Raw genomic sequence first — 25,877 nt, 5'->3', positions numbered from 1 at the left:
AACAGGCGCCGGAATGTGGCGACTAGGGGCTTTTCACAGTATCTTCATTTAAAGCCTACTCGTGACAATAAGTGATTTTCATTTCAACAGAGCGGCGCAGGAAAATCACAAAACACTGCCGAAACTCCATCGCCTGAAGCCGGCACAAACAACTTCTGACATTTAAAAAGGAAATACTCATACTAAAGAAGCAAAGCAAAATCTATTACCTTTTTCTTCATTGTCATTGCATTGCGGAGGTGGATAGCAAGCTGCCGTATGTAAATGAAGGCGTGCTGGTAGGTAACCTGATTGTCTAACGCGTACATCTCAGTTAAGGTGCGTTGCATGAAGTTAATCAAGGGAAGCACATTTGGCGATGTAAATTTGCAGTTCTTCACATAGGCTACATACATTTGCTGTAAGAGAGAGGGACAGAGATAGAGACCAGGATAAATAAATATCATCTTACATCAAAATCAGCTTTTCCTCAGACTACTTTTTGGGCTCAGGTTTTGCTTGGTCCCTGTTCTGGCACAGACACGATGGGCCAAAGGGCCTTCTCTGTGCTGTGGGCCTCCAGGACTCAAATACCCCACCTTCCAACAGGCCCACGGGAGTCTGTTCTACTCCAATTCCATTGGCCAACTATTAGCGTTAAAGATTCACAGCTGAATGATGCCAAACTAAACAGCCTGTGCCACTCACCCGCAGCCAGGGCCAACCTACCCTCGCCAGTAATCGACATTTCTAGGGAATGCTGTTGTACAGACAGGGATGGTAGAGCGTTGGCTAATATTCCACCACTCCCATTCCCTAACTCGGGAGGGTGGGGGAATGAAGCCCACACAGTGCTGACACTCCTTATTTTCAATTCTTTCACAGAATACGGGCATTGTTGGCGGGCACCTCAGTGCCAGTGTCCCCGGTTCGATTCTTGCTTGGGTCAGTGTGTGGAATCTGCATGTTCTCCGTGTATGCGTGGGTTTCCTCCGGGTGCTCCGGTTTCCTTCCACAAGTCCCGAAAGTCATGCTTGCTAGGTGAATTGGACATTCTGAATTCTCCCTCCGTGTACCCGAACAGGCGCCGGAGTGTGGCGACTAGGGGCTTTTCACAGTAACTTCATTGCAGTGTTCATGTAAGCCTACGTGTGACAATAATTAAGATCATTACCAACATTTACTGCCCACTCCCAATTGTGCTGAAGAAGGCAGTGGTGAACCGTCTCCATGACCACAGCAGCTTGTGGGTCAGGAATGGCATGTAGACCAGACAGAGTAAGGACAGCAGATTTCCTTCTCCAAGGGACATGAGTGAACAAGGTGGGTTTTACAACCATGCTGGCGTTACATGGTCACTATTGCGAAGATTAGTTTTTAATTCCAGATTAAGTTCTGAAGGGGTGGGGAAATCACATTGGATGTGAAATGTTAGCTTTGTTCATTTCTTCACTGAGTTCTTCCAACACTTTGTTTTTATTTCAGATCTCCAGGATCTGCAGTATTTTGCTTTTATTAAATCTAAATTCCCCGACTGTCAAGGTGAAATTCAAACTCAGGTCTGCAGATCCATTGTCCAGGCCGCTGGATTACTCGCCCATTAAGAATACCACAATGTTATTTTTTTTTTTAAACTCGTTTTTACAGGATGTGAGCGAGGTTGGCACGGCCAGCATTTAGCGCCCATCCCTAATTGCCCTTAGGGTGTTGGTCAGCTGCCTTCTTGAACCGCGGCAGTCCCGTCTGGTAGGTACACCCACTGTGCTGTTTGGGTGGGAATTCCAGGATTTTGACACATCGACAGTGAAGGAATGACCAATACATTTCCAAGTAGGGGTGGGGAGTCGTTTGGAGGAGAGCTTCACAGTGGTGGGGCTCCCATGTGCCTGCCAACCTTACCCTTCTCATTGGTAGTGGCCGTGGGTTTGGAAGGTGCTGTCAAAGGAGCCTTGGTGAGTTACTGCAGTGCCTCTTGTAGATGGTACACACGGCTGCTACTGTGCATCGGTGGAAGAGGGAGTAAATATTTGTGGAAGAGGTGCCAATCAAGTGGGGCTGCATTCTCTTGGATAATGCTTCTTCTGAGTTGTTGGCTCTGAACTCAAGTGGAGAGTATTCCATCACACCTCTTCCAGGTATTCCATCACACCTCTTCCAGGTATTCCATCACACCTCTTCCAGGTATTCCATCACACCTCTTCCAGGTATTCCATCACACCTCTTCCAGGTATTCCATCACACCTCTTCCAGGTATTCCATCACACCTCTTCCAGGTATTCCATCACACCTCTTCCAGGTATTCCATCACGCTCCTGACTTGTGCCTTGTAGATGGTGGGCAGGTTTTGGGCAGTCAGGAGGTGAGTTACTCACCCCAGGTTGAGTCAAATGTACCAAACAGGCTGAAAATTAGGCATTATAGCTTCATTACTCTTTGGATAAACTTTAAGCCAGAGAAGTGCCTTTCGCTTATATTTCCACACGAGCTTCAGACAGGTGAACAATGGACCATAACTCCTCGGAGTAGCAATCTGTATGGCTCAGATTCCCACTCTGCGCCCACTTAGCCATTCTCTTCCATGGCGGTCTCAACTGACCTCTGGCTCAGGCCAGGTGAGGTCCAGACAACACGGTCATCATCGGGGTCTAGCGCCTAACCGGTTGAAGGAGGACATATCCCCCTTGTCCCCCTAGCTGCCATGAGGCAGATAATTTTACAACCTGCATCCCATTGAGATTGATAGGCCGGGGGGGTGGGAAGGTAAGTGCATGAAGTAAATGAATAGGATTTGGGGGCAGGGATGGGAATCGGTGGGTGGGTGAGGTTTGTTCTGGGGAAGTGGAGGATTGCAGGTTGGGACTGCGGCGGGGAGGAGGGGTGGGGTGGGGGTGGGGGGACGGTTAGGGGCTACCTGGTCAGGCCAGTGGGAAGTCCCTGGGAGGGGGACGTTTTTTTACATCCACCTTTTTACGTCCACGCGCCTCCGCCATTTCTTCACACTGACGTGAATATGATGTACCTTCGCATGGCGAACTGCAGACAAAACCAATCAATCAATGCAGCAGCGCATATTTACCAGTCTGGACCCAACAAGAGTGCATTTCCTGGTGGAAAAACCAAGATAATCGTCCATCAGTTTTTATATACACTCTAATTACCTTCAGCACGAGATTCAGATACACGTCTTGCTTGTGTCTGCATATCTTGTTAAGAATTAGGAATGCTAGAACTCGTACCGTCTCCTCTCCCGTGCTCCACTGGTTTATTGCTTGCTGAGGGGGTGGGGCACAAAGACAAGAGTTAGACAAAGTAGTGAGAAGCCATCAGCTGCAAAAAATAATAAAACATATTCCTAGCCGCATTGATCAAAATCGGTGCAAACATAGATTTTTGTGTGTAAAGATATTCAGGGATTTTCGCCAAGAATAATGGTTAACAGGCAGCCCGGTGGCGCACTGGTTAGCACTGCTGCCTCACAGCGCCAAGGTCCCAGGTTCGCTCTAGGTCACTGTCCGTGTGGAGTTTGCATATTCTCCACGTGTTTGCGTGGGTTTCGCCCCCGCAACTCAAATCCGTGCAGGTGGATTGGCCACGCTAAATTGCCCCTTAATTGGAAAAACAAAATGAATTGGGTACTCTTAAATTTATTTTAATAAAGAATAATGGTTAACGTTTTAGCCTCAAGCTTCGAGGGATTCTTGTCCACAAATTCCAGACTGGAAATCTACAATCTTTATCTTCCAACAGAAGTAATTATAATAATAATCTTTATTAGTGTCACAAGTAGGCTTACATTAACATTGCAATGAAGATACTGTGAAAAGCCCCAAGTCACCACATTCCGGCGCCTGTTCGGGTACACGGAGGGAATATTCAGGATGTCCAATTCACCTAACAAGTCAGTCTTTCAGGACTCGTGGGAGGAACCCAGAGCACCCGGAGGAAACCCACGCAGACACGGGGAGAACGTGCAGACTCCGCACGGACAGTGTCCCAAGCTGGGAATCGAACCTGGGACCCTGGAGCTGTGAAGCAACAGTACTAACCACTGTGCTACTGTGCCACCCTATAATTGTGGGAATACCAAGAGATACCACCAGTGGTAGCGTTATTGCACTCAAATGCACAGTAGGTTATCGGCTACTTCAAATCAGTGTGAAAATTACGACAGATGTACCAAGCGACGATGTGTCGGACCATTCACATCAGGGCACTTTAACAAACTGGCGAGCAGTGGCCACTTCTGCTTGCTGCTGAGATGCCTTTGTCCACAGTTACCCCGATTGATGAGCAAAATCCATCTGAGGAAACCTAGCTGAAAACTGAAGGGAGGAGTTTTAAAATTCAGACCCCATATTGGTGATGGATCGACCTGCATCGGTAGGTTAAGGAGGGGTCACCTCTGGATAGCACCTTGAAGCAACAAGAGGCAGTATCACAGACAGACAACAAAGGCTTAACTCTTCACCACTTGTATTCTACCAGGTAGTCCGTCCAACGAGGACGTTGCTGGCAGGTTGGAGACAAGTGCATCAGGGCAGTATTCTCCCAAAGGTCACAGGTGGCACGGTAGGACAGTGGTTAGCGCTGTTGCTTCACAGCACCAGGGTCCTGGGTTTGATTCCCGGTTTGGGTCACTGTCTGTGTGGAGGCTGCACGTTCTCCCAGTGTCTGCGTGGGTTTCCTCCGGGCGCTCCAGTTTCCTCCCACAAATCCCAAAAGACGTGCTTTGTTAGGTGAATTGGACATTCTAAGTTCTCCCACACTGTACCCGCACAGGAGCTGGAGTGTGGCAAACTGGGGCTTTTCACAGTAACTTCACTGCAGTGTTAATGTGAGCCTACCGACAATAATAAAGATTACATTATTATAATGCAAACTAATAAAGTAGAGAGATAATTACTCAGCGAGAAGCACTCTGAATTTAGTAGTTAATCCTTACACTGCAGAAAAGCCTGTGCATTGATGCACCCTGGTAGATATAAATTTTCCAATCCATCAGATATCCTCATTAAGCACAACATATCACCATGAATTTCAAAACACTAGGTGCACGAGAACATTTGTAGTATTCAGATGACTGCCCCCATTAACTGGTTACAACTGAATTAAAAGATATCACCGCCTACACCATTTATGTGTCACAACACTGTTTTTAATGATTATTATAATTTGTTTGAGCCAGGCTGGCTGAGGAGGCAGCATACAGGACAAGTGGGAAGGGGGACGGGCAGGAAACAGTGCGCCCCGGGTAAACAGGCATATTTGCCATTAGCCCGTGACGGTGGGTGAAGAGCCCACAGGCCAGAGAACCCTGAACCTCCTGACTGGAGGAGGGGGTCACAGGGGAACCCAGACAGGTTACAACAACAATTTATATTTATGCAGCACCTTTTCCAAAATGGAGTATCTGCGGGAGCGAGTCTGGCCATCAAGTGGCCCCGCTCTTGGGAAATGGGATAATTGGGAGTCTCCAGTACAAATGCCAAGACTTCCTGAATCGACTGTAGCTTGACTCGAGTGCAGAATAATCTCTCTCTCTCTCCCTCCATTCGAATCCAATGGCTCTAAAGACAAAATTCTACTGCATCAATAGGACAAGTCCGTTTCTCGTTCTACGATCTTCAGGGGAATGCCAACCGAAGGGTAAATCAGGAGGCCTTTAGCGCCATTGGCCTGCCCCCATTGAGCTTCAGATGACCCAGTCACAATTCAGAGAATTCAGGGGGGGGGGGGGGGGAGGTTTGGAGTGGGGGAGAGATGGTGTAAGCTTTATCGGATCAATTTGGAGAAATTTAATCACCAGTTCTTCAGGAAAAAAGGAAAATGCGTTGGCCCATCATGTTGTGCGATCTCCTTGTCCATCCATTATTATGCACTTGACTTGGATAGTAAAAGGGGGTGAACTGGAATGGCGTACAGGATACATTACCTCCAGGAGCAGCTGTGAGGAAAGAAAACACGGCCCCTTCTGACTGCACACAGGAATCGGGATGGAGCCAAAAGGAGAGCGCATCACCTACCTGCACTCTCCTGGAATCCACTGCTCAATCAGGAGGTGGACTCCCGAAACGCAGGCCGCGGAATTAAGTAACTTGACCAGGGAAGCAAATAACGTCCGAAATATTCAGTCAGACATTTAATCCGGAACCATAGTACGAGAAAGTTGCTGTGGAGTAACTTTAAAAAGGTTGGAAAATTCAATCCTCTTGCATTGCGAAGACGATTGTTGGGAATTCAACATAAAACTAGGATTTTAATGAAAGCACCACAGGTATCCCGAAACAGAAAACACCGTTTCTAGAGCAGACAGCCTAACAACAAATCAATGAAAAACAAATGGACCAAACAAGAGAATACTGGGCTGAGAGGATGTGACATATCTGTCCTGAGGGGCGATCTTACACCTGAAACATTAGCCTATCTTTTCCAGGTACTGATGCACACTTCCACCATTTGTCCGCTTTATGTTCACCAGTGCGCTAACCCATTGGTGCCCGCCCGTGTGCTAAAGACTCCGATCAACATTCCCTCGATTCACCCTCCTTCACGGAATACCGCACACCCTTCACGGAATTTTCTTTTTTTTTTATAAAAGTGCGCAAAACTTAACGATTTGCCCTGCGAAATGGGATCACACTCGTCTTACCTTCAGGAGCAGGCGGCTGTGCTTTGGGAAACACAGGTAGTAAGGTATCAAATGAAGGACGTGCCGCAGAACCGCACTAACCACCGACGTTTCCGTCAAACCCGCCAACAGCTGAAAAAGGGGGAGAAAATTGTTTGCGTTTTGTCTGAATGTTCTGTGCGAATGTTTCGAGGAACTGGGTCGTGAAGATGCATGTGAAAAGTAGGCCAGCTGTGACCAAGACTGGGCGTGGAAAGCAAATCAGCCAGAGCAGCAGAACGGGAGGGAACACTTACTGCGTGGAGCTTGGGGTTGACCTACTCGTTCATTGTGCCGCAGTTTTTATTTGTTCAAATGCCAAAAACTGTTCAGCTTTCTCATCTGCTACCCTACGCAATAGGTCGGTTTATTAATTGATTCATGCGATTGGTGCGATCTGCTGTTCTCTGATGAGTTATCAAGAGAGAGCCAATTCAAATTTATTAACCGGCGCACTCGAGCAATTCCGGGTGGAGGAGAGATTAAAATCCTAAAATTTTCAAACCCATACTCGTCTTGTGGTTTTAATGGAGGGGGCCAGCCAATGCCCTCTCAGACGGCGGGACAGTCACTAAAGGCTTTTCAAGGGAGCCGAGTACCTCTGCATCAATAACTCTTCTGCTTTTAACCGATGGCAGTTGGGTTTCCCTATCCTTGGGAAACCCAGGGCGGTTAACAGGAAGCAGGAAGAGCCGAATCCACTGGGCAAGCAATTTTGCAGCACTGCTTGTGGGCCAAGAGGAAAAGAAATGACCCCTCCTGGCCCAACAAGCGAGTCTGGAAAAAAAACGTCAAATCTTTAACTTCCCCGTTCCCATCTGCACCCCTCCCCATCCCAATCAACCACATCCCCCCCCCCCCCTTCCCAACCAACTATCTACGCGTGCGCCCCACTCAGCTAGCCCATCCCACCTTTATTCCTTGAGCAACATATTTTCCTTCTGCATCTCTTCTCTCAAGAAATCCCCCCCCGCTGCCAGCTCCACTATTGCGGCCGCCTTTCCCACCCAACAGGCTGACTTCAAATCAGGTTGGAGAAACCTGGGGCAGAAAGATGTCTGCAGGACATTCGGGAAAGCCGTACTGCAGGTTTCCAGTTTGTCACTCCTCAGCTTCCACTGTAATTATTGGGAGCTTCAGCTCCTGTTAACTACCTTTTCTGTCAGTTACACATTTTACCTCAACGGAGGAGAAACCTCTGTAACCAGCAGGTTCCTGACAAAACACAACATGAAAAGAGGAAATACTTCTCGAATAGGAAGGATGTGTCTGCACGAGAGAAAGTGCAGAGGAGATTCACTAGGATGTCACCTGGGACTGGGGCCTTTGTAGTTTTGCAGAGAAGAGTGGTCAGGCTGGGGTTGTTCTTCTGAGAGCAGAGAAGGTGGAGGAGGACCTGATTGAGGACAAAATTGAGGGACATAGATAGGGTAGACAAGAAGCCTTTCCCCTGAGTGGAGGGGTCAATAACCCGGATCCCTAGATTTGCAGTAAGGGGCAGAAAACTTAGGGGGGGATTTAAGGAAAAATATTTTGGTGCAGAGGGTGGTGGGAATCTGGAACTTTGCTCGAAAAGCCGGGGGGGGGGGGGGGGGGAAATCCCTCAACATTTAAGAACCATTTAGATGACCACCTCAAACACCACAGCATAAAAGGCTACGGGCCGTGTGCTGGAAAATGGATTTGAGAGCTGCTTGATGGCCAAGAACATGGTGGGCCAAAGGGCCCCTTTCTGTACAGTAAACATTCAAATAAAATTAAAAATGTATAATCCCAAATTCAATTTGATCACATACCTGAACAAGGCCAGTCAAGTACGTATTTATATCCGGGCGCACCTTTGGCCATCGATGGCTACTGGAAGGCAGCAATAACCTAGGAAATAGACAAGAAGCCCTTTTTAGGGGTAACACGACATTTACCCCGATCACACATCTGCTTAATCAACAGCTGAAGCTGGAAGTAATGGTGGATCAAACACAATGGCTAACGTGTACAGGCGCACTTCCTCTGCCCCAAGCACCCGCCACCCAAACATCACCACACAGTACACCAAGTTTCAGGTTGCTACCCTTTGGTGTTCTGTTGTTCCTCTCCATCATTCAACGCACGCACAGAAATTGACGACTACCCAAATCACATCACAATGGTCACCCTACAGTTGCTTTCATAGTGCCCGATTGTTTCCTTCCTGTCCAGCGAGACGGACTTCCTGGTGCCACTTTGAGTTTTAAATTTGGGTGGGGAACGGCGCTGGAAATCCAGAGACCCACGTGGGCGCTCAATGAAATTTCTTTCCTGAAATCCACTCCCCAAGTGTTTTCTGTGTCGCAGCGATGCTGTGAAATCTCCCTGTGTGGAGACACATAACGTCCAGTCAACGGACGGAGACCCTACGTGACTTCCAATAGCTGCTCCCGTGTAATGCAGGAAGAACTCCGGAATGTTCACTTCCCCCGGCAGTCATGCGAGCTTCACGAGTGCCCGACGGACGGAGATTTGTTTTCCTTTACTGTGTCGACTCTTGGAAATGCGAGCATCGCTGGCTTGGCCAGCATTTTATTGCCAATTCCAAACAGACAAACCCACTATGCTGTTAGGTAGCAGGTTCCAGGATTTTGATCACCGACGTTGGAGGAATGGCGAGATGTCAGGATGGTGCGCGACTTGACGGGGAACTTGCTGGAGACGATGGCCCTATGCACCCGTGGGGTTTCCCCTTCTAAGCAGTAACGGCTACAGTTTGGGAGGAGCTGCTGAAGTAACTTTGGCGAGCAGTCAATTGTTCAATCAATGATTCATCGAGGCTCGTACAACATATATTTCAGGCCTTCATAGGAATTATATTTATTGTATTTTAGTCTGCACATTCATAAAAATCAATACTGGTTTCTGCTACAGAGAGCTCCTGACAGACTGTGATTCCCGTAATGTTGATCCAGAACCGATAAAGTCAATGTGCCAATGTCATATCGAGTGACGCTCGAATTCTAGCCCCCTCCGTACCATTCACTATCCAAGCAGGACAATCAAACGCAGTCAATGGTGGCCTTTGCATGGTGGGTGCCAATCATAACAGGACCACAGGAGGGGTTGGCCATTCGGTTCCTCGAGCCCACTCCGCTATTCAACTAGATCATGGCTGATTTTCTACCTCCACATCACTTTGCCGCAATATCCCCTTGATGGAGATCTATCAATCTCAAGAGATGAACATACTCAATAGCCCTCTGGGATAGAGGAATCCAAATATTCACCACCCTCCGACTGAAGAAAATGCCCCCTCATCCTAGTGGAAAACGGCCGACCCATTATTCTGAGATGGTGTCACCTGATTTTTGACTCCCCCCGCCCCCAGCCGGAGGAAACGTCCTTCCAGCATCTACCCTGTCAGAGTTTGTTAATTCTTCTAAACGTTGGAGAACACTATGCCCAGTCTCCGCAATCTCTCCTCGCAAGATAATCGTTTCAAATCCGCCTGACTCGTCATTAGAACGGAAGAAAGGGAGAGGAGGTGTGTTGGATGTTATGGACTGGTTTAGCTCGGTGGGCTAAGCAGCTGGCTTGTAATGCAGAACAAGGCCAGCAGCACGGGTTCAATTTCCGTACCGTCTTACCCGAACAGGCGCCGGAATGTGGTGACTCGGGGCCTTTCACAGTAACTTCATACTTGTAACAATAAAAGATTATTATTAAACTGTAGCTGGGAGATATTCCGACAAGATGTGGCAACCTTAAGAACAAGAGATATGTGGCCTGCTTTTGGGGGGGGGGGGGGGGGTTGTTGCATTGAGAGAAATATGGGATATGGAGTGGAAAAAAGGGTTTAAGACAGGTGATAACGGCTGCAGTCTGAAGCTATTCAACGTTTTGCGGTCCCTTGTTTCAGCTTCCAGCATTCGCAGCATTTTGCTTATCGTTGAAGAGATGGAGGTGGGGAAAGGTGTCCAAGACATAACTGAACGCAAAAAGCAAAAAAAAAAAGAGACAAGGATGTCCTCAAGTCTCGCTGCCCTCTGCTGGGTGGCTGAAAGGGAGAAAAGTGGGCCTGAAATTCAACCAATAATCCAGGAGTGGCCCCTTAAAACAATGATCCGGGTTGCTGCCTTTAAGGAGACTTGCAGGAAAAAGGAACGAGAGATTATTTCGACCTGTATGCACAGAGAGAAAGTACATTGTGGATCAATCAAAAAGGCCGCTAAATCCCCTGACAATTATGATTAACATTTATAGGAAATATGACTGCGCCTCAATATTATTAATGGAGTTTAATACTTACTTGTTCCGGTCTCTCCCTGGTTTTAATTGTAGGAGTTTCTGCAGGGCTAAGAAGAGATCTCGGATGCAGAACGACACCAGGCTATTAAAGACTGTAAAAGAAGATAGGACACTCAGTTATTTCCTGGGAGAGAACAGTACCAATTTTCTTTTTAACTGTACTTTAATCAAGGGCCTGAACTGATTTTCCTTCGCAGGTCCATCGAGTGGATTTATCTGTCGTGTAAATCTTTGGGAGGAGTAAAATATTGTAAAAATATATTGTTCTGCCACACCACACAATCGTGCAAAAATGCTTTTCTCGTTCTGCAGGTTCTTTTATATCCTGTGTTCTCGAATACCTGTCCAGCTTCCTGTCTTTAATAGTCTATTTGTGCAACACTGATTCGCAAGCAGACATGCGTCGATTGAAATGAATATTGGAGCAATAATTTTTGGCAGTGCAGTCGAAACTGGTGCAGAGTTCTCACAAGAGGAGTCAGAGCAAGCAACGTCCAGTTGATACAAATCAGATTGCTTGGAATACGTAATCCAGAGGAGTTGCTATTCGAGATCAAGAAACGATATTTGCCCGATCATGCAAGCCAATTTTTAGAACTGACAGCTGATCCACACAGTACCAGTTTCCAGTCTGAAGCCACCCCTGCGTTCTCGCGCTCTCTCTAAACTCAGCAAAGACTGTCTCCGTAACCAGTAACCCCCACCCCAACGTTTGTTCCATGCTTCTTTATAACAGGAATGCACAGCAGAAGTCAGGCCCAGTGGTTTGGTGACAGCCAAGTCACAGGGAACGCAGGGTGTAGAGTTTGCATTTCACTTATCGCAAAACGGTTAATACGTCAAGGTTAAATATTCACGGTCATCTATCCCATGTTTTTCCGTTTTGCTGCCACTGAGCACTGAACTTTGTTCTCCTGTTAACAAATTCTGCTATCTTATCTCAAAGCCGCCATCCTCACTTCTTCAGCCCTCAATGCTGCCATTAACACCCCCCTTTGTCAATCTCTCCTTGGCTCCGAACCATCCCTGACCTTCCATTCTGCCCCATGGATTGAACTCCATCTGCCATTTCTCTGGCCAACTCTCCAATCTATCTATATTTTGTTGTATTCTCTGACAGTCCTCCTTGCTATCTGCAACTCCACCAATCTTAGTATCATCTGCAAACTTGCTAATCAGACCACCTATACCTTCCTCCAGGTCATTTATGTAGATCACAAACAACAGTGGTCCGAGCACGGATCCCTGTGGAACACCACAAGTCATCTTCCTCCATTTTGAGACACTCCCTTCCACCGCTACTCTCTGTCTCCTGTTACCCAGCCAGTTCTTTATCCATCTAGCTCAGGGGTGGGCAAACTTTTCTGTGCAAGGGCCACATTCAGAAATTCACAATTTTAAAGGGCCGCATAGTATATTAAGTAAAATAATTGATATTTAAAATAGCCAAAATAAAAGGTTTTTAAAGAAAAAAAAGCAATTAATTTTTATTAATTAATATTTAAAGTAGAAACTTCATATGAAACACATGTGCCAAGCAATGATCACCCTACTCAAGTCAATGTATCCACCCTATACCAGTAACCCAACAGCCCCCCCCATTAACCTTAATTTTAAAAAAATTTTTTAAAATAAAAATAAAAAAATAATAATTTTTTTTTAATGACTTGATCTTGGTAGGCCGCATAAAGACCTTGGCGGGCAGCATGCAGCCCGCGGGCCGTAGTTTGCCCACCCCTGCTCTAGCTAGTACACCCTGAACCCCATACGACTTCACTTTTTCCATCAACCTGCCATGGGAAACCTTATCAAACGCCTTACTAAAGTCCATGTATACGACATCTACAGCCCTTCCATCATCAATTAACTTTGTCACTTCCTCAAAGAATTCTATTAGGTTTGTAAGGCATGACCTTCCCTGCACAAAACCATGCTGCCTATTACTGATAAGTCTATTTTCTTCCAGATGTGAATAGATCCTATCCCTCAGTATCTTCTCCAACAGTTTGCCTACCACTGACGTCAAGCTCACAGGTCTATAATTCCCTGGATTATCCCTGCTACCCTTCTTAAACAAAGGGACAACATTAGCAATTCTCCAGTCCTCCGGGACCTCACCCGTGCTCAAGGATGCTGCAAAGATATCTGTTAAGGCCCCAGCTATTTTGTCCCTCGCTTCCCTCAGTAACCTGGGATAGATCCCATCCGGTCCTGGGGACTTGTCCACCTTAATGTCTTTTAGAATACCCAAAACTTCCCCCTTCCGTATGACAACTTGACCGAGAGTATTTAAACATCCATCCCTAGCCTCAACATCCGTCTTGTCCCTCTCCTTTGTCAATACCAATGCAAAGTACTCATTAAGAATCTCACCCATTTCCTCTGAGTCCACGCATAAATTTCCTCTTTTGTCTTTAAGTGGGCCAATCCTTTCTCTAGTTACCCTCTTGCTCCTTGCATACGAATAAAATGCTTTGGGATTTTCCTTAACCCTGTTAGCCAAAGATATTTCATGACCCCTTTTAGCCCTCTTTATTGCATGTTTGAGATTCGTCCTACTTTCCCGATATTCCTCCAAAGTTTCATCAGTTTTGAGTTGCCTCGATCTTATGAATGCTTCCTTTTTCATCTTAGCTAGTCTCACAATTTCACCCGTCATCCATGGTTCCCTAATCTTGCCATTTTTATCTTTCATTTTCACAGGAAAATGTCTGTCCTGCACTCTAATCAACCTTTCCTTAAAAGACTTCCAGATTTCAAATGTGGATTTACCCTTGAACAGCTGCTTCCAATCCACATTCCCTAGCTCCTGCCGAATTTTATTATACTCTGCCTTTCCCCAATTTAGCACTCTTCCTTTCGGACAAGTTAAAACATGTCCAGACATCGTTCCGTAAAGGACTCAAAATTCAGCATGAATTGTTGGGGATTTATCCTCAGGAGCAGAGAACATTTACAGAGAAAGAGGATGTCATTCAGCGCTATCGCAGTGCGATGTAGGTCACCTGCCTCAATATCCCAGCTCTGTGTAATGTCTTACACATGCAAATAGAGCAAATGGGAGCGATTCAAATGGAACAGAATTTAAGGAATGGATTGTCAATTATGTTACAAACAATTATAAGACAATATGGGACCAAGAATCAGAGCAGGCAGAACAGCAGGAATATAAAAGAAGTTGAACGGAGGTTCGATGCGGTTCTGTCACGCGCCAACCCAATTTGGACACGCTAAGTCGTTCCTTCGACATTGCTTTGTTAGAACATTGGCAATGCCCTGCTGCACTGCAGGTACACCTTCACCCCACGGACCACCACCTTGTCATGGGTAACAAGGACTGGGCAATAAATGCTGACCATGCCAGCTCTGCCCACATCTCAAGACGGAATAAACAAACACAACAAATGATACCTTGGCAATCTCAAGTCAGAGAAGCTACACAAGGGTTATTGCAGGAAGGGAACAATCCTCACATTAGTACATTAGGTTGCTCTGAGGTAGAGTCAGGGTATTGCATCTGTATAGATCTTTTTTTAATTAGTTCTTGGGATGTGGAAGACATTGCTAATTACAACAATCATTACTGACCCCAGGATGCCCTTGAAGTGGTGGTGGAGGGCCTTCTCCGTGGACCACTGCACTGCCCGTAGTGATGGCACTTAGATGGAGAGAGCCAGGGTACTGTCCCAACAATGATGGTTCTCAATGTGTATCCAAGTCAAGGTGCTACATGGTTTCTCGTGACAATGCTACTTCTATAAAACCATAAGACTTCTGGAGAAGTACCGGAAGATTAGAAAACTGCCAATGCACACCCTATTCAAAGAGAGGCAAAGAGTGGGTAATTATAGGCCAATTAGCCTAATATCTATTGTTGGGAAAAAGTTGGCATCAATTAAGGGATAGCAGCATATTTGGAACCTCAATCTCATCAAGCAGAGTCAGCATGGCTTCATGAAAGGGGAACAATGTCTCACTAATTTAGAGTTTTTCGAGGAAGCCTCAACCACAGTGGATAGAGGGGAACCAGTAGATGTGCTGAATTAGGACTTCCAGAAGACATTAGACAAGGCACCTCACAGAAGGTTTAGTTTGTACAGTTCTATCACAAAGCATCACATAGACAAGAAGGGCCAAATGGCCTTAATCCATGTTGAACTTCAATGGGTCTACGGCAAACTGAATTATTTAAATAAATAGAAACGCTGGACAGACGAGAGTAATTCATTTGGAAAAAATGTCCTAAATAACCTGCCAACATGCATTGTTCAGGATCAAACATGTCTAAAGGACCAAATGGTGACAAGAGATAAGAGCCCAGGCCTCAACAGATATGGGGAAGGACATGTTTTCTTCAAGTTCAACATTTATTGTTGCAAATATGCCTCTGCAATACTGCCTTGCAAAAAGCTAACTAACCTGTGCTTCCGGTAAACGAAGTCCCTCGGACTTATGACCTCAAAAGATTGTTCTGAATTATCGGACTCTGGTTTTATCCGATTGTTACAAATCAGACCAACAATCAATTGAATAGGAGTTGAGGGCAGCACGGTGGCCTAGTGGTTAGCACAACCGCCTCACGGCGCTGAGGTCCCAGGTTCGATCCCGGCTCTGGGTCACTGTCCGTGTGGAGTTTGCACGTTCTCCCCGTGTCTGCGTGGGTTTCGCCCCCACAACCCAAAAATGTGCAGAGTAGGTGGATTGGCCACGCTAAATTGCCCCTTAATTGGAAAAAATAATTGGCTAATCTAAATTTATAAAAAAAAAAAAAAAAAAAAAATTGAATAGGAGTTGGCTTTAATTCAACGCGAGCTATCATATGGAAGTGTAAACAAGCCAGTAGTGACCTCAATAAAGCCTGAAAGTTAGATGTGCAGGATAAGAACCTATGATTTAGGTTGAGTGTGTATCTATATTACTGGCATAATTAGATATTGATATTCCGCCCTTATTCACACATCGATTGGAAAGGAGAGCGAAGCATAAACTGCTTCTCTCATCTTTAATCTTCAGGGTCTGGGTCAAATTTCACTTTGCAAGTTATATATAGATTTAATGGGTGTCAGTTTAAATTAAAGGACATAAAATGCAACGCAAAGTGCTTAACACTAAATCTGTAATCACCTTTAAATTAACTAAACAACTTAATAATGGGCTTACAACATTAGCAGCGTGGAGATAAGACAGGGCGGACAACCCAACTGGGGATGAATCCCTCCGACCCCAGGCGGGTCGGACTGTCCCCATTCTTGGTCTCCTTGCAACCGCACCCCCCCCCCCCCCCCAATAAAAAAAACGAGTTGCTTTTCTCCAATGCCACCATTTAGCATCTGAGAGAAAATGCCTGCAGACCCATCGGTGTACAGTGGGATATTTGGCAGGTGGACAGCTGCTCTGGGGGGGGGGGGAGAGACACTGGTAGTTATATGCCTCAGTAAAGTCACCATACAAATCTCTTTTTTTTTTAAAGTTTATATTAAGGATTTTTTACGTTATGCAAAGCAAAGGTAGCTGTGAAGATACATCGAAAACAAAAATATATACACGTCGGTTATCTTTCGTTATTTATAATGGTTGCAGCTTCTTGTTTTGCATTCTCCGGTAGGTGCCTACTTCCAGCTGGTTCCCCAACCTTCCTCTCCCCCTTTTCTTCCTGACCCTCCTCCCCTTCTATTCATCTGGCATGCCTTCTTCCCTCTTCAGTTCTCATATCTTGTTCCTGTTTAGTTGGAGTGACGCCGTGTATTTTGTTATCTGCTGAGCATTGTTGGGCTCCATGCTTCTTTGTGTCTGGAGAAATTCCGATAGGTCGGACAGCCAGTCTGCAGCTCTGTGGGGTGCTGTTCGCCAGCTGAGCAGGATTCCATAGCGGGCGATTAGGGAGGCAAAGCTAAGGGCGTTGGCCCAACTCCCCATGAAGAGATCTGGCTGGTCAGATACCCCGAAGTGTGTCACTCTCAGGCAGGATTGTATCCTCATCCCGACCACCTTAGACATTTTCTCAAAGGCGGCAGTAAAGTTCCCGACAAGTCATAGATCATAGGATTTACAGTGCAGGAGGTGGTCATTTGGCCCATCAAGTCTGCACCGGCTCTTAGAAAGAGCACCCACTTAAGCCCACACCACCACCCCATCCCTGGAATCCAGTAACCCCACCTAACCGAAGGGCAATTTAGCCTGGCCAATCCACCTAACCCGCACAGCTTTGGGCTGTGGGAGGAAACTGGAGCACCCGGAGGAAACCCACGCACACACGGGGAGAACGTGCAGACTCCACACAGACGGTGACCCAAGCCGGGAAACAAATCTGTGACCCTGGAGCTGTGAAGCAACTGTGCTAACCACTGTGCTGCTGTGCCGCTCAAGTCTGAGGCAAGACTAGAACATGTGGGCATGATTGGCCGGACCGCCTTGGCACCGTTGATATTTGTTCTCCGCCTCTGGGAAGAACCTGCTCATTCGGGTTTGTGTTAAATGTCTGTGTACCACTTTCAGCTGCATTAGGCTTAGCCTCACGCAAGTGGAAGTGAAGCCGCCGCAGTGCAGTGCTCACTCCAGAGTCCCCACCCTATTTCAAACCCTCGGTCCTCCTCCCATTTTTCTCTTCTCATCCAGTTGTGTGTTTGCCTTTCCTATCCGTCCTCATACAGGTCGCCACAGTTCCCCCTCCCTAAAATGTCCATATCCAGTAGGCAGTCTAACAACGACCGTCGCGGTGATCGTGGGTAGGTGTTTGATCCCTTACGACCTGCATATATCTTAGCTCCTGTTGAAAGTGGCCCCCATTGTAGTGGACGTAAACCTGTGGTTGTTGCAGATGGGGGCCTTAACGGGCATTTTGGTTCATCCGAAGTTCCATCGCAGTTGCTTCCATGGCCGGAGTGTTGTTATCACCATTGGGCTTGTTGAGTGTTTGTGCAGTGGGGGTGGGAGCGCCACTGTGCTCTCCCCCCTACACACAAACACTCAGTTTTTCTAATGAGTTGAAGTCGGCCTTGGGGATGTTGATCGGGAAGGATCTGAACAGGAGGAGGAACCTAGGCAGTACCTTCATTTTGATCGTCTGCAGAGAGAGTGGGATTGTGTCCCACCTCTGCAGGTCCTTTTTGATTTCCTCCACCAGGCTGGTCAGGTTCCATTTGTGGATCCCTGTCCACCCATTGAGTGATTCGCATCCCCAGGTAGCTGAACTTGTGTTGGGTCTGTTTGAATGGCAGTCCCTCCAGCTCTCTGCTACCATCTCTGGTAGGCAGTCCTCCAGTCTCCTGGCTAGGATCTTGGGCCATATTTTTGCGTCTACACTGGGTCTGCAGGAACCGCGTTCTGTTGGGTCTTTGTCTTTCTTGGGTGTCAGCGAGATTGAGGTTTGTGCTACCATAGGTGGCGGGGTGTCCCGCATCAGCGAGTTTGTGAACATCTCCCTCAGGTGCGGGGCCAGTGCCGACACAAATGTTTTGTAGGAGTCCGCTGGGAATTAATCTGGTCCCGGCCTTCCCCGTCTGGAGTTGATGCTCTCAATGACTTCTCCCAGTTCTAATTGGGCTTCCAGACCCTGTTATATATCTTCCCCAACAACTGGCATACCCAATCCATTGAGGAACTGTTTCATCCCAAAGTTCCCAGCTGAGGGCTCGGAGGTGTACAGCCCCCGGTAGAAGGGAAGCTGTCCGTTCCCACCAGATTGCCCAGAATTTAGGCCACATAGTCCTTGGGACTCCTGCCGTCGGTCCCCTCCAGCAGACCCACAATCCGTAGGTTTTGGCACCTCGATCGGTTTTCCTGATCTTCGATCTTTCCTCTCAGGCTGCCCTGCTTCGCGACCAACCTTGACATTTTCATGTTCAGGACGGCGATCCGATTGCTGTTGTGGCCTCCTCCAAGGTGCTTTCCTAGTCTCCCAGTCGCCTCTCTGCCTTGTCTAGGGCCAGCCGCATGGTTGCCAGAGCTTCCGCGACCACCAACCCGGCCACAGCCTGGACATCGGTTTTCGTCTCCTCTCTGCATTTTTCTCAGTTCATCCAGCCATCCCCTGGTGAGGGCAGGCGGTGGACCTCTCGTACAGTGGGCTGGTCTTTCTCACTTTGGCACGGCCCGAGTTTCATCGCCTCTTGTATCTGCCGGCTTAGCCATTTGCTTCTCCTGGCTTTTCCCACTTCTTGTTTCTTTACGGCCCTCTGGAGAGGCTGTTGTTCGGCATCTCCCTTCGTGCTGATGTGGGTTGAGGTGCGAGGATATTTTTTCCTTCGTATAGCGGCTATTTCGGTGAAAGAGCCTATTTTCGGGTTCGTAGGAGGAGAGCCACCTGATGTGCGGCTACTCAGTACATTCCCATCACGGGAAACTATACAGATTTCCCACGTATAACTGGGAGCACTCGGGTGTAATAAATGTTGATAAAATCCGGGCAGTCAGTATCTTCTTCCCTTTTAGTTACTGGCTTTGAAAGTCTTTATTTCTATGCTTTGTTTCTGGCATGCAATTCACACATTTCAGTCAAGAGCGAGAAACAAAAACAAAAGCGAGCACGGTCTTGCATTTATATAGCACCGCTCACAGCCTTGTGACATCCCATAGCGCCTTAGAGCCAATGCAATATTTGGGAAATGGATTCCCTGCAATGTAGGTTACACTATCGGGTCGGAAGTAAAAACGAGTGCAAGCAGCGACCCGGGTCAAAGAATTCTGGGCCGTATAGATCTGGCAGATGGCCGGGCAGTTGAACGAAACTCTCTTCTCCCCTCCTTATTCTAGCCAACGGGTTGGCAAAAAACGGCTACTTCTGGGCAGAGAGGAATGAGCAGCAAAGACAGAATACAAAAACGGCAAGGACTGTCAGCAGACTCCAGGGGAAAGTGCCACCAAGTTGGTAATATCTGATGAAGCAGCCGGAATGATTTTTATCGGGAAGCCCAAGTATTTAAACAGCTTCATCAATTCTAGAAACAGAGCGAAGGAATCCATTTTCACCCACAAGAGCGTCCATATGGTTTCATGTCGGTTTTGAGGTTCTCCAAACTGTTCGGTTTGAAATTGCGGAGTTTAACTCGTACAGAAGTCTCATCAAATAGTTTTTCTTCACAGGAGAGAGGGGAAAATAAAACACAATTCCTACACTGATGCATGTAACATACACTGGGATGACATCTATGTCAATGTATTCAGCAAGACTGGGAATCATGTCTTTTCAATTATTAAGTATCGGATATGAAACATAACCTTGCGTAGGGCAAACAACTTCCCTCTTAGACCAGAAGACGCAGGAGCAGAGGTAGGCCACTCGGCCCATCGAGTCTGCTTCACAATTCAGTGAGATCATGGCTGATCTGATCATCCTCAACTCCATTTTCCTGCCTTATCCCCATAACCTTCCGTTCCCGTTCTGATTAAGGTCTTTAGGTTGAGGACAGAATGCCTGTACAGTTGGCCCGGGTCACGTGCATGGCTAAACTATGCCCCTTTTCCAAATGGCTACTCAACTGCTTCGGTGAAGGGCAATGTACTTCAGCTCCATTTTGGTAATGATGATGGATTTGTGAAGCAGCACGTGCAATACCAACATCAGACACCAGAGGGGCACAGCTGAAAAGCAGCTTACCATGAATGCTCACAAATCACCAGCAGGTTTGGTGATTCCTATGTAAACACTGAGGGACTCAAATTTACAGGGGAAAATCGCTGTAAAGACAGGAAATGCTGGAATTACTCAGCAGGTTAGGAAGCATCGGTGGAGAGAGAAACCTCCCCGGTCGATGACCTTCCATTGGGGCTGGAAGAATTATAAATTTTAGAGTGCCCAATTCATTTTTTCCAATTAAGGGGCAATTTAGCGTGGCCAATCCACCTAACCTGCACATCTTTGGGTTGTGGGGGTGAGACCCACGCAGACACGGGGAGAATGTGCAAACTCCACACGGACAGTGACCCAGAGCCGGGGTCGAACCCGGGTCCTCGGCGCCGTGAGGCAGCAGGGCTAACCCACTGCACCACCGTGCCGCCCTAGAATTTAGTCGATGGGCAGGATCATTTAGGAAAATGGGGAGACAGGGAAGAGGGATACGGGAACAGAAGTAGGGAGGCCTGTGATCGGGTGGAGGGCAGGACATAAAAAGGATGACAGCGCAAGGCAAAAGTAGACAAGCCCAAGTGAAGACTCAAAAGATGGGTTCGGGGGAGGTGTAGATGGTTAGAGCAGAACTCTTAGCAGCGTCCATTGCTGAAGAAAATGGGAACAGAAAGCCTGATTGGATTGTGTATTTTAAAAACGATTGAAAATGCAGCTCATATATTGATGGTGAATGTCCCACTACTCTCAGACAACAGCAAAGTTGACTGCACAGCCTAATCAGACTGTATGGTTGAGTATTTCGCACAACGCCTTGCTCCTAACAGGACCCAAGCTGGTTGGTGAAACAGAAACCAAGACAAAGCTTTACTTTATTGAGAGAGATTAGTAAGTAAAGTCGCTGTGGTCCCAGGTGACTCTAGGCTGCTTTCCCGTTTGAGGGAGGTGGGGGGGGGGGGGGGGGGGGGGGGGGGAGGCTGTCTGGTGGTGGTTTAACCTGAGGGTCACCACACCTCAGGCGAGGGGCACGGTTGAGAAGGCGGGACCTTCATGAATAACCTCAGCTGATACGGGAATGGAACCCGCGCTGCTGGCCTTACTCTGCATCACAAACCAGTTGTCCACCCAAGTGAGCTAAACCGAGGTTATTGGCTTGCTCAATACTTAGATACTTAGAACAGTACAGCACAGAACAGGCCCTTCGGCCCTCAATGTTGTGCCGAGCAATGATCACCCTACTCAAACCTACGTATCCACCCTATACCCGTAACCCAACAACCCCCCCTTAACCTTACTTTTTAGGACACTACGGGCAATTTAGCATGGCCAATCCACCTAACCCGCACATCTTTGGACTGTGGGAGGAAACCGGAGCACCCGGAGGAAACCCACGCACACACGGGGAGGACGTGCAGACTCCGCACAGACAGTGACTCAGCTGGGAATCGAACCTGGGACCCTGGAGCTGTGAATCTCACAGCTCTCCTCCTACACAACCCAGCGTCCCAGATATCCCCTATTTATCTGTGCCCAAATAAAAGGCATCACCTCCACCTGCAACAATGTGATTGACATGACATTAGCAATGCCCACAAACGGATTAGAACCATAATGTGGTTACAGTACAAGGAGGTTGGTTGTCCCACAATGTAGATGCTGCTTCTCTGCAAGAACAATTCAGCTGATCCCACTTCCTCACCCTTTCCCCAGGGTCCTGCAATTTGTTTCCCCTTAAAGTGCTTAGCCAATTCCTCTTTGAAAGCCACGACTGAATCTTCCCCCATCAGATTCTCAGGCGGTGTATCCCCGCCTAACGTGTACAAAGGATCCCCCCCCCCGCCCCCCCCAACCCCCTCATGTGGCCTTTTGTTCTTTGGCCAATCATTTTAAAGTGAGGGTGACTGAGAAGTAAAAACTCTCTGACCCATCTGGCATGCCCCGCACAATTGGGATGCCTTTTTCGTACATACTCTACCCGCCTGTCAACAAACCCCACGCCACCTTCTGGATTCGGCAGAAAAAATAACTGAAAAAAAAACCCAGAACAGTTTTTGGATAGTATGGTTCTGGTAAATTCCGGTAAATTCCTTTTCATATCATCTTGGTGATCTAAGATAAACCAGGTCACCCAAGCTTTGATACCCTGCAGTACCCACCTTCAACCTGGTTAATTCAAACTCATTTTTGCTTGGAAACAAAAAAATCAATTACATTCATTAATTTGAAAGAAGCAATTAAAACAACACTCATCATTGTAATGGAAAAGCAATTAAATTAAATTAAACAATTAATTTCAGGAAGCATCAATGGTCCAGAGGTGGAGATGGTTGACAGCTTCAAATTCCTAGGTGTGCACATCTCCAAAAATCTGTCCTGTTCCACCCACATCGTTACTCCGACCAAGAAAGCACTACAGCGCCTAGACTTCCTCAGGAAACTAGGAAATTCGGCATGTCCACATTGAATCTTACTAATTCTTACAGATGCATCATAGAAAGCATCCTATCTGGCTGCATCACAGCCTGGTATGGCAACTACTTGGCCCAAGACCGTAAGAAACTACAGAGAGCTGTGAACACCGCCCAGTCCATCACACGAACCCGCCTCCGATCCATTGACTCTCTCTACACCTCCCGCTGCCGGGGGAAAGCGGGCAACATAATCAAAGACCCCTCCCAGTCAGCTTACTCACTCTTCCAATTTCTTCCATCTGGCAGGAGATACAAAAGTCTGAGAACACGCACACTAACAGGTTTAAAAACAGCTTCTTCCCCGCTGTTACCAGACTCCTGAATGACCCTTTTATGGTCTGAACGGATCTCTCCACACATCTCTACTGAGCAGTACTACACTCCGTATACTTCACCCGAAGCCTGTGTCTATGTATTTATATTGTGCATTTATCGTACGTCCTATTTTTTCACGTATGGAACGATCTGTCTGGACTGTACGCAGAACAATACTTTTCACTGTAACTTGGTACACGTGACAATAAGTTCAAATCCAAAATGATCAGTTTTTGAGTGAAAAAGCAAGGACTGCATTGATTTTTCAAAACATTTTCCAATTAAGGGGGCAATTTAGCGTTGCCAATCCACCTACCCTGCACATCTTTTGGTTTGTGGGGGTGAGACCCACGCAAACACGGGAAGAATGAGGCAGCGGTACTAACCACTACATCACCGTGCCATCCGATGGACTGCCTTGATAATACTATCTCCTTCTGCATACTTGTATCATTGGTAGGCTCGACGCATATTAAAAATGTTCAAGGAGTACACCAAAGCCAAACAACCAAGGGTCGGCACAGTAACACAGTGGTTAGCACTGTTGCTTTACCGCACGAAGGTCCCAGGTTCCATTCCCAGCTTGGGTAATTGTCTGTGGGGCGTCTACGTTTTCTCCCGTGTCTGCGTGGGTTTCCTCTCACAAGTCCCAAAAGACGTGCTTGTTAGATGAATTGGACATTCTAAATTCTCCCTCTGTGTGCCCGAACAGGCGCCGGAGTGTGGCAACTAGGGGCTTTTCACAGTAACATCATTGCAGTGCTAATGTAAGCCTACTTGTGACTAATAAGATTATTAATTCAGGATAGAAATCAGGATAAACGCAACTGATCGTTAAAATACACTCAACCATTCCAACGCATGGTAATTTGATGTAGCGCACATTAAGGACACGAATCAAGAAAAATGTGTGCAATCAGTATTGCCATTAGCTGCACTCCTGGTAATATTGCAGATATGCACCATTGCAAATTTTAAAGATATATATATATATATATATATATAAAACTGCCGTGTTGTTCAGAGTGAATCTGCAATAGCTGACTGGGTATTAGGTTTATGGGGTTACAATTATATTGAAAAGCTTGGTAGCCTCGTGTTTGCTTTGGGAATGTATGAATGGTGCTGAAACGAAACAGTTACACTTTGCAAAAATGGTTCGCAAAGCATAAATAAAACGTAAAAAAGCAGGTTGACTAACTAAATTATAATTAATGCATCAGCTTTCGACCGGGCATCATTTTCATAGCAGAAGCTGTGCATCTGTCATTGGGCTGAAGCGCAAAGTGGCACACAGGGTTCAGTGCTGCAGAAGGGGTATGCATGGGAACAAATAATCTGTTTTTTGATTTCCTGCCATTTTAAATGGGGTTTTCACTGTCAAACCACACGACCGAACCCAGCAGCAGATTCCTGGAGCAATGCGCACAGAAATATATGGATGCACAAGTGAGCAGAACTGGAGGAGGGATGCAAGTTCAGAGGGTTGTATAATTGGAGGAGGTTACAGAGATAAGAAGGGGTGGAGGTGTTTGAAACAGAGGATGAGAGTTTTAACAACAGAAGTGCAGCTTAGCCAGGAGCCGGGGTAAGTGAGCACAGGGCTGATGGACGAATGGGACTTGGTACGAGTCGTCATACCAACAGCAGAGCTTTTGGATGAGCTGAACGTTTCTGAAGGTGCAATGTGGGAGGATCCACCAGGAGTAGGCACGATGGCACAGTGCTTCGCACTGCTGCCTCACAGTGCCAGGGACCCGGGTTCAATTCCGGCCTGGGGTGGCTGTGTGGATTTCTGCGTGGGTTTCTTCCGGGTGCTCCAGTTTCCCCCCCCCCAGTTCAAAGACGTGCAGGTTAGGGGGGTGGGTTATGGGGACAGAGCAGGGGAGTGGGCCTACGTGGGGTGCTCTTTGTGAAGGTTGGTGCAGACTCGAAGGTTTGCATTGCCTCCTGCACTGTAGGGATTCCAAGGTTCCAAGTAGAACATTGGAATAGTCGTGTCCAAGGGTAAAACAAAAAGTGACAAATGAAGGTTTCGCTCAATTTGCTCAGCGCCCACAGGTAAGTGAACCCAGAGTGGGGTGGCTTGTCCTGAACGAGCTTTTACAATGGAGTTTAACGCATTTAGACCCTTCTTTACCAAAGCTGAAAACCATCCACCTGCATCAGATGCCGATTCCAATGATCTGGTTCTTTTTCTAAAAGTGCAGCGTGGTCAAAGTAACCTCTCCACACAGGTAAGGAGCTAATGAGCAGATTAGCCCTTCCACTCGAGCGAGGGATTCCAGAAACAGCTGCTAGCAAGCCTCACGCTGGATAGTGCCCGAATAATCTCGGAGCTCAAAAAGGCTGTGAAGTTGCTTCTCGTGTTGGGTGTTAATCTAAAAACAATGGCAGAGCACGAAAAACGGAAGCGGCTTCACAGGGGGTTTAGGCTTTATGGGGCAGGATTCTCAGCACAAGCCACTCCATTCTTTCTTCCACATCACACATCCGGGGAATACAAAATTCATCATGCAACACAGGGCAACAAAATACAATGGAAAAAGGACGGCTAATGTCAATTTAACCAGCTCACAACACGCCATCCCTTTCGTTTTCTTTT

General features: G+C 47.0%; 1 protein-coding gene across 2 annotated transcripts in view; it reads right to left on the bottom strand.

Annotated features, from left to right (window-relative positions):
- Window positions 1-25,877, bottom strand: part of noc2l (NOC2-like nucleolar associated transcriptional repressor) — a 185,613-nt gene that overhangs the window by 127,891 nt on the left and 31,845 nt on the right. For both annotated transcript variants that reach the window (XM_038821980.1, XM_038821981.1), the window contains exons 6-10: window positions 10,926-11,016; window positions 8,443-8,521; window positions 6,629-6,739; window positions 3,138-3,251; window positions 210-398 (exon numbers count right to left, since the gene is read on the bottom strand). In XM_038821980.1, coding sequence (XP_038677908.1) covers window positions 210-398; window positions 3,138-3,251; window positions 6,629-6,739; window positions 8,443-8,521; window positions 10,926-11,016 — 584 coding nt within the window. The remainder of the gene's footprint in view (window positions 1-209; window positions 399-3,137; window positions 3,252-6,628; window positions 6,740-8,442; window positions 8,522-10,925; window positions 11,017-25,877) is intronic.

The sequence above is a fragment of the Scyliorhinus canicula genome, chromosome 16 (genome assembly GCF_902713615.1).
Source record: "Scyliorhinus canicula chromosome 16, sScyCan1.1, whole genome shotgun sequence".
Lineage (NCBI taxonomy): Eukaryota > Metazoa > Chordata > Chondrichthyes > Carcharhiniformes > Scyliorhinidae > Scyliorhinus > Scyliorhinus canicula.
The sequence above is the reverse complement of the archived record's forward strand: the minus strand, read 5'-3'. Positions and strand labels throughout refer to the sequence as shown.